The 9892-nt window shown below is 41.2% G+C and overlaps 1 protein-coding gene across 1 annotated transcript; it reads left to right on the forward strand.

The window, feature by feature from the left end:
* Window positions 1-6253: 6253 nt before the first annotated feature.
* On the forward strand, window positions 6254-8956 carry LOC127530790 (uncharacterized). The gene is made up of 2 exons (XM_051938271.1): window positions 6254-7424; window positions 7904-8956. The coding sequence occupies exon 1, from the start codon at window positions 6385-6387 to the stop codon at window positions 7405-7407; it is 1023 nt and encodes a 340-aa protein (XP_051794231.1). The 5' UTR covers window positions 6254-6384; the 3' UTR covers window positions 7408-7424; window positions 7904-8956.
* Window positions 8957-9892: the final 936 nt, after the last annotated feature.

Genomic DNA, 9892 nt, shown 5'->3' on the forward strand with positions numbered 1-9892 from the left:
TCTATTCCTTTAATTCTTTGGGCCACATTTCTACTTATCAATTCTACTTAAGTCAACAAAACCATAATTCTTGTCCATATTCATCACAGGACCAGTAAACACTTTCTCTATCCCTCTGCTAAACTCACTACCACGTTCCCTCTAAACACAAAATCCCTTCTAAGAAACCATAAACACGCACTTACTTTTTTTTCCTTCATCCACTTTCCTACTTCCTTCAATCAACATCCTACTTAGAATATACAAGCTATTCCCTTTGGTGTAAGGAGAGCGAGTCATATCCTTACAAGACTAACAGTAATTCTAAGTATTGGGAGAGCTAGTCATCCCTGGGAGAGCGAATCTTATCCCTACTTCTACCTGGTCCTGCACTGGCCTACTCTTATTCTTCTATTTAAGGCCTATTCTTCTCTTTTCCTTAAAAACAAATAACACAAACAAACAAAGAAACTAACAAATGTTTAACCTCCCCATTTTCACAACCACTTACACCAAACTTACTTCAAAATATGGATGGCGTCAACTTCTTTGGGACTACAGTTCCACAGACCTCCAACAACACACAGTGACAATAATTGGGTTTTCAAAAGGATCCCTTACCTCAATACAATTTGGAATGATGAGCCACTGGTGTGTCCTTGGTCTGGGCAAAGAGTCTCCTCTGAAGTATATTGCCATCCGGGTCACGGCACCATACTGTTGAAGAAATTTCACTCTTGGTTCTGCAAAGTTTGCTGTAGTGGGGTGTTTATTGGTATTTCGGCATACGGTGGGCTTACCAACACAGAGCATGAGCCTGTGAAGGTAAGTCGACCCAGAGCATTTTCAGGGCACACATTTTATAGGAATGTCAGAAGATGGATCAAAGGGTAGGGAGGGGCTGTATGCAAATACAGATTATAAGACAAAAGAGACATCTCAGAGAATGGATAAAAGGATTGGGAGGGGGTTGTAAATAAATGTAAAACAACAGAACAAAAGGGCAATTGGGTAACAGGAGGTAAGACGGGGGGTATGGCAGAAAGGTGTGATAACAGGAGGTAAGAGGGGTAAGAGGGGTATGGCAGACAGTATCAAAGAATGAGTCTGGTGACATGTAACAGTAGTGACAATATGTGGGCTATTTCTCCATCAGGTACACTGGGTCATATAGGTTGACTGATTTTTAATGGAATATCTACATAGAGGTACAGAGGCCCATTTCCATCAACCATTGCTCCTGTGTTTAATGCTACATTGTGTTACCTGATGATGTTGAGAGGCTAATTGATGTTTAGAAAACCCTTGTGCAATTATGGTAGCACATGATTACAAGTGTGAGGTTTCATGGAAAACATGAAATTGTCTGGGTGACTCCAAACCTTTGAATGGTAGTGTATATAGCCCATTTCAACCTGTGCGAAGTTCTACAAAATGCTTCACATAAACACACTCCCACAGACCAGTAGTGGTGACAGTGTAGGGTTTAGATCACCAGCCTTTCAATCACTCACTACAGCTGTAGTGTGATTCCTTACTCTTCCCACTACTGAGAAAGGCCAGCTGCACAGTATGACGCAAAGTTTAGAGTATTAGTTTATTAAAACTAAAACAGCAAACAAGTGTATCATCCCACTAAGCAAATGGTAAATATGTGACAAGTCTCTGACCTGCGCTCCTGAAACAGAAACAAGACAGCAAAAGGGCATCTCACTGTCAAACTGCCATAATGTACAATTAACACTATTGGGTCATTCCATGTGGTTTCACCAGATAGTGGTTGCCACACCATCTTCAAATTAGTCCTAAATTTGCATGCCATTAGATAGTCACAAAAGTACTTTCTATGCAAAATTGTAGGCCTGTAGCTCAAATAGTTTCTGAGTTGTGGGGGTCTAAAATTTTCAGAATTTGGGCTGTAAAAAGCCTCCCCAGCGTTTTTTGCATCTTTAAGTGGTTATTTCTCAGCCTCTAGACATACCAGAGAGCTGTAAGTTAGTAGACAAGGCCTCTGCATGTAGCTAGTGCCCCACAAAATCCTCAGGTGTTTCCCTACACTCTGCAGGCTGTGGGGGTTTACTAAAAATGCTAAAAATTAAGAGATACCTACTCACGAGTGGAGTTTGGGACCTTAAAAGTACTAGAAATACTGCACAGAAGTGTTATAACACCCCTGGGTTCCATTCTACACAAACTTGTGTGCTAACTTAGCAAACTGGAGCTTTCTGGGTACCTCAGTTTGGAAAATATGAACTTCCAAAGTTGGACGAGATTTTTAATTGGCTATTTTGGGTGGCAAAAATCTCAGTGTGGGACAGGTAACAATCTAATCGATTGTTACTTGCGCACTTCCGGACATCCTGTAAAAATTTGGTGAAAATCCGTCCATGACTTTTTGAGTTATGCTGTTAACAGACAAACAGACACACACACACACACACACACACACACACACACAGACAAACAAACTCCGGTGATTACATAACCTCCTGGCGGAGATAATAATGGAAAACAGGAAAAACAGGATTCCTACAAGCTTTGTACAACACCTCGGTAGTCAAAAATAAATGATCAAATACAATACCAGTCAAAAGTTTGGAAACACTTTCTCATTCCATGCTTTTTATTTATTTATGTTATTTTCATAGCTTTGTGCCATTAAAACTGAGTTGGACTTAATTGTTTCTGGCCTAAATGAACAGAAAAGTGGACTGTCCCTTCTGTCTGATGTTTTTATTAGGGTCCGAGCACCGACGGTGCCGAGGACAGGCAGTGCAAAGGCACGGACTGTCCAAGGCACCGCGGTACCTAGGACCCTATTGAAACCTTAGGGTTTTTAGGGTCCAAGCACTGAGGGTGCTGAGGACAGGCGGTGCAAGGGCACCGACTGTCCAAGGTACCAGCGGTGCCGAGGACTCTATTGAAACCCTAGGGTTTATTATTATTATTATTACCTCCGCCAGGAGGTTATGTGATCACCGGAGTTTGTTTGTCTGTCCGTCTGTGTGTGTGTGTGTGTGTGTGTGTGTGTGTGTCTGTCTGTCTGTCTGTCTGTCTGTCTGTTAACAGCATAACTCAAAAAGTCATGGATGGATTTTCACCAAATTTTTACAGGATGTCCGGAAGAGCACAAGTAACAATCAATTAGATTTTGGAGGTGATCCGGATCACTGTCTGGATCCAGGATTTTTTGAAGGTCGGAGGACAATTGAGAGATGGCCTGGCGGGCATCTCTCAATTGGACAGACAGAGGTCGCTGCAACGATCCCGGGCGACGGCCGAACCCCTCGCGGCAGGTTCGGGCTTCCCGGGCGAGTCGGGACCGACGAAACAAAGCGGCTGCGACGCGTACGGTACCCTCACACGCGCGCGCAACGGTACGTGCGTGCGGCGGCGCCGCGTGCAAAACATTGTGCTGTTACACTGTACATGCATGTTATGCTTTCTGCACAAACTGTTGAAACTCAATACAATCCGTCCATGACTTTTTGAGTTATGCTGTTAACAGACAGACAGACAGACAGATGGCCTGGCGGAGGTCTGCACTCTCAGAGTGCTTTTCTAGTTATTATTACTATTATTATTAAACTTTCTAGGTCTGCCGGGGAAATTGCATTTTTGGTGGCCTTATCATACCCCAACGAGCATCAAATTTGGCATGCACATTAGGACTGGTGAAAAATTTGATATCTTATGGGAGTTGCGCATGTGTGTGGAAAAATGGCTCCATAGCGCCCCCTGCAAAATTGAAAAAAGTGGTTATTAGGTCAACTGCCAGGTCATTTCATCTACAGCTACAATATTTGGCAGTCATGTGCACCACATGAGGACACACGAAAAAGTCAATCACGACCATGCTGTAAACCCAACAGGAAGTCGGCCATCTTAAATTACTTCCAAATATTTCCAGATTAATAACTCATCGGGGGTACGTCCGACAAACCTAAAATTTGGCCAGCATATGCAACAGACGTTCACGATGAAAAGTTATCAAAACATTCTGCAAAAATGAAAGGGCGTGGTCATGGCGACTCCGCAAAATATTGATCCTTTGCCATAAAACAGGAAGTGGTGTCTAACTCTGCTGAACATGCTTCAATCTACCTGAAATTTTACATGTATGATCAGAGTCCCACCCTGATGACATCTGTGTGGTTATATACATTGACAGTCATAGCGCCACCTTGTGGTATCACGAAATACACATTTTTTTACACTTTGATGTACTATTCACAGCTGGATGATCAGATTCACCTCAAATTTGGTGATATAAGCCTAAACACGTTCATGATGATTCCCAGAGAAGATGGTGACTCAAGGTCAAAAGGCATGTCTATGGCGGCGCGGTGAATTTCGATTTTTCGCCATGAAAATTGAATTCTTTATATCTCAGCTGAAAATAGTTCAATCTGGACCAAATTTTATGTGATGGACACCAGTCCAGGTCTGAACTTATCCACAATCATAAATGTCAACATTCTCATAGCGCCACCCATTGGCAATAAGAAGTATTTCTCATTACATTTGCACCTACCATTGCCCGATACTTTGTCAAATCATTCTGGAAACTGGACAGCTGAGTGTTCAGGCCTTGACGATGCCACAATGTGAAGATTTTGACAATTTATAAAATGCTGTTCCCGTGGCAGCGAATTGTTGACATAACAAACAAAGTACTTTTCACAGGTTAAAAATCAACAAGTTCTCCAATTCATACGGCTGCATCGGTCGTTTGCACCGTGCACCGGAATACGACCTATGCGGTCGTATGAACGTTTGCGCCCCTACGGGGAAAACGAACGCATTACAGCATTTAATTCGCGAAACGGCTTTTCCGTCGCAAAACGGCTTTTTTCTCACTTTCCCAACACGTCTTTAGGGTTATGGTTAAGGTTAGGGTTAGGGATAGGGACAGGGATAGTGTTAGATAAAAGTTTGTTCATGATGACGTTTCATCTGCGACTCCAGAGTGTCGATATTTACTCAACCGCTAGAGGTCGCATACGTCAAAACGTAACACTGAGTCGTAATACGGGCGTGTACAGACGACCTATGTGGTCGTTTTTGGTTTGAGGACAGGCTCTTAAAAATGCTCAAACGCTCACCAAAATTGGCACACATATCTAGACTCTCGGACCATTTGATGTTTTAGGGGTATTTCACCTGACTGTGGCAAAATGGCTCCATTGCGCCACCCGGAAAATTTCAAACATTTACTACGACCAGTACAAATAACCTACAGGCATGACATTTGGTAGGTATATGTAACTCATCAAGACACACAAAAATGTAATTCACATGCATTCTCAAAAACCAACAGGAAGTCGGCTATTTTGAACTATGTGTCATATTTTTGACGATTTTGGGTCATTTTTACACATTTTCAAAAGCTATATACTCAAACAAGGTAACACTGAGAGAGCTGAAATTTGGCGAGAATATACAGCAGGCATGGGTGATGAAAACTTATCAAAATGTTCCACAAAAGTCCAAGGGTGTGGAAATGGCGATCCCTGGATTTTGACAATTCGCCATGAAACAGGAAATGCTGTGTAACTGTCCTGAACGTGCTCCAATCTGCATCAAATTTTACATGTATGATCACAGTGACGCCCTGATCAGATCCAGATGCTGATATACAGACAGAGTCATAGCACCACCAGATGGATGGAAGGAAATGCTCTATAACTTGCCTGTATATGCTTCGATCTTCCTGAAACTTTACACGTGTGATCACTATGGGTGTAACGGTACACTAAAATGTAATTTCGGTTCAGTTCAGTTTCCTTGAGTATTCGGCTAGGTTAATTCTCGGTACAAAAAAGGCTGAAAAAGATAAATTGTTTTTATTTTAAAGAATGAAAACAATAGAACTTGAAAATAAATAAAAGCGACCCATCTGAGTGATTTTTCCATTAAATAAGAGTGTTTATAAGTAAAAATATTTATCAAAAACATTACTACAACAAATTAAAAGTCTTAAAACAATTATAAATAACTTAAAACTGTAAACTTTGAACTCTTAGCAGCAACAGCTTAGTTATGACAAAAGTAACTATTCAAGCTTCAAGTTTTTTCCCAGAAAGGTCAACTTATCCACATTTTCTGCAGAAAGCACAGATCTGGTTGCTGTGACAATATCTCCAGCAGTGGAGAAAACCCGCTTTGCTAGTTTTGCTATGTGTGGGTATGTGACCTCATTGTCTTTCCACCAAAGAAGAGGATCAGCTTCAAGAGAGAGAAATCTGACTCCTGAACCGGAGGAGGCGGTGAGCGGCGGGATGTTGGCGTCCTGAAGCTGCACTCCGAAGGGTCTGCAGGCCTGTAGAATGTGAACAAACATAACTGCTGAAACTGGCAAATGGAGGTGAGAACTGTGTGTCCCTGTGATGTGATCGTTTGACAATGGGAAGAGGAAGGCACAAAAGAACAATGGAAAGTCAAAGGAAGCAAGTGGCGTCAGATGCTACTCGTAGCCTAGCCTCGGCTACCACGCTGATGGCGGCTAACGCATCCTCGCTAACAACAGCGAACAACCATGGACAGGCAAGTGAGCCCGTACTTCATGATAATATGCATGGCTATATTGACCACTATGAGACTGTGCACCATAACTCCGGAGATTATCCTCCCTTACCACTTTCCTCGGAGGGTTCCTCCTCACCTGATGCTATTATGCCGGCTGCTAAGCTAACACGTATGGGGGAAGCCTGGGGTATTGAAGGTGCTACCACGACTATTTTAAAGGAGTTCTCTGCTTTCACGGACAATATTAATAAAAGGTTGGATACTTTGCAGGGCATGATGAAATGTAACTCAATTGAAATCGCAGACATTAAACGCGAAATGAAAGAAAATACTAAAGAAATCATAGCCATTAAAAATGAGTTCAAGGCTGTTCATGATGACGTGATGGCAGTGAGAAATCAAGTTAAAGAACAATCAGAACAAAGAGTAAAAGACAATGAAAAGCTCACGGCCATGGGTCTCAGAGTAACACGCCTGGAGGATTACTCACGACGTCAGAATCTGAAGGTGTACGGGATCGAGGAGAAGGAGCAGGAGAATTTGCGGGAGGTGACCACTCGTCTCTGCCAGGAGTTGCTGCCGGAGGCCAGGGACCAGTTCGCGGGGGCAATCGACGTGGCCCACCGCCTTGGCCCGAGGAAGTCCGGCAGCACACAATCTAGAGGAGTCATTATGCGATTCCTCTACCGTCACGACAGAGATCGAATTTGGGAGGCCTCCAAAAATTCTGTCCTGCTGAGGAACAGACACTTGAAGTTTGCTCAAGACTGGTCGCCAGAAGTTCGGGAGAGAAGACGTCAGCTCTACCCCATGGTGGCCAGGGCAAAGGACGAGGGCCGCACTGCCTATTTGGTTGCTGGACGGGCATTCGTCGATGGAAAAGAAATTTTCCCTTCTTGACAATCTCCTACACTTTTGTGGGTAACTATATGGTTAAAGATAATATGATATCGTTTTTGTTAGTTATAAATGTGCATGAGTTGGACTTTGATCATAGCTTTGCTGTTTAACTTTTGAAAATGTGTTTCATGTAGGGACTTCCTGATATTTAATTAAGCTGCCTTGGGTTATGAAATGTCTTTTCTTTTTTTTTCCTTTTGTTTGCTCTTTGAGATATTGGATAGGAAAAGGCTTGCAGCTCATAGTCTCTTATGCTCTTTAGTTTAGCGTATATAGAGACTTGTTTTTCACCAGTGTAACACCAGGTGGGGCTGGTGTAACACTTTCTTAGATTTAATTCTTTGTCCGTTTTTTTTTTTTTTTTTTTTTTTGTGTGGTTTGTTAAATGTCTTTGTCTATTATTTCTGTAAATGCGAGAGGGTTAAGAAATGCAATTAAACGCAAAGCTTTTTTTTAATATTGCAGACAGTACAACACAGATTTCTGTTTTATTCAGGAGTCTCACTCTGTGGAGCTTGATGGCAGCTTCTGGAGATCCCAATGGGGAGGTGACTTATGGTTCGCTCATGGTACAGAACGTTCAGGAGGGGTGGGCATTCTGAAAAATCGTTTCAATGGTAAGATTTTACATTCAGACCTAGATAAGGGCGGCCATTACATTACTTTAGTATTGGAAAAAGATCATATTATCTTTATTATTGTTAATGTGTATGGCTTTAACAATCTGAATGAGAACAAAAACTTGTTTACTACAATAGAGAAGCGTATGTCGTTCTGGTTGAATAAATACCCTACAAGCTTTATCATTCTGGGAGGAGATTTTAATGTGGTATTAAGTAATGAGCTGGATCGTATCCCCCCTAAAAAGCCAGATTCATCAAGTAACTTTGTTAAATTTCTTGCTCAAAAATTTGATTTAATTGACTCGTGGAGGGAGGGTCACCTATCTCTGAAGGCATTTACCTGGTCGAACAAAACGTTAACAAGACAGTCACGTATTGATTTTTGGTTGACCTCTAAAACTTTAAAAAATGTTACCTCAGATATTTTCCCTGCCCCATTGACGGACCACAAAACCATTAGTCTCCATATTTCAACTGGAGCAAACTCTCCTAAACCATCATACTGGAAGCTTAATAGCTCAATTTTAGAGGAGAATGAAGTGGCTAATACTATTTTGGAATTAATAAGCGAGTACTGGACAAAAGCAACGGAGCAAAAAAGATTTAATATTAACTGGGAACTTTTCAAATTTGCGTCAGCAAAATACTTACGGAAATTTAGTAGTGATGTAGCAAAGAAAAAAAGGAAAGCCGAAAATGATATAATTCTAAGAACTACAACCTTATTATCAAAATCTATCAGTGATATCACTGAATCTGAAAAAACTGAACTTAATGACCTTCAACAAAAATTGGATGAAATTTACAAGAACAGAGCTGAAGGAGCTTATGTAAGATCACGTAGACAGTGGCTTGAAGAAGGAGAGCAAAATTCTGCTTACTTTTTTAGGCTGGAAAGACAGCAGGGTAATAAAAATACTATAAATAAACTTAATATCAATGGATCTGTTATGGACAATCCAGCAAAGTTAGCGGAATATTGCTCCCAATTCTATAGTAGTCTTTACTCCTCAACATTCTGCCAGCAAACTGCCTACACTTTTTTTCAATCATTTCCAGCACCTGAGCAGCTTTCACAAGTGGATAAAGAACTCTGTGATAAAAATATTACTTTGAAAGAAGTTGAAGATGCTATTAATCTATTAAAACTAAATAAATCCCCAGGTAATGATGGGTTAACTTCTGAATTTTATAAGAGATTTTCAGCTAGTCTATGTCCCTTTCTTTTGAAAGTGTTCGAAGAGTCTATAGATAGAGAATCACTGCCTGCCACGCTCACTCAAGGCCTCATAACTTTAATACCAAAGGCTAAAAAAGACCCATTATTTCTGGATAATTGGCGTCCTATCTCTTTACTTAATAATGATTATAAAATTATGGCATCAATATTTGCGTCTCGAGTTAAAATAGTGTTACCAAAAATTATAGACGAATGTCAGTCGGGCTTCATGCGTGATAGGCATATTTCAAATAATATTAGGTTAGTTTTCGATATTCTTGATTACAGTGACTTAGTCCAGGATCAGAGTCTGATTCTCTTCCTTGACTTCTATAAAGCGTTTGATTCACTTGAACATGGATTTATGCTCTCTGCGATCGAAAAGTATGGTTTTGGCGGGTTCTTTCAGAGTGCGTTGCGCACCTTGTACTCGAATGCCAATAGCTCCATTAAATTGAGCCACGGCACCACACCAAGGTTCCCCTTAAATCGAGGTGTCCGTCAAGGGTGCCCTTTGTCCCCCTATATTTTCCTTATAGCTGTACAATTTCTTAACTTGCAGGTTAAAAACAGCTCTCTTAAGGGTGTGTCCATTGCAAAGAATGAAATAAAAATTAGCCAACTGGCAGATGACACGGTTTTG

Source organism: Acanthochromis polyacanthus, chromosome 18, assembly GCF_021347895.1.
Source record: "Acanthochromis polyacanthus isolate Apoly-LR-REF ecotype Palm Island chromosome 18, KAUST_Apoly_ChrSc, whole genome shotgun sequence".
Classification (NCBI taxonomy): domain Eukaryota; kingdom Metazoa; phylum Chordata; class Actinopteri; family Pomacentridae; genus Acanthochromis; species Acanthochromis polyacanthus.

Bases quoted from the DNA above. Each gene is read 5' to 3' on its own strand.
- LOC127530790 (XM_051938271.1), top strand. From the start codon at position 6,385: ATGGGAAGAGGAAGGCACAAAAGAACAATGGAAAGTCAAAGGAAGCAA.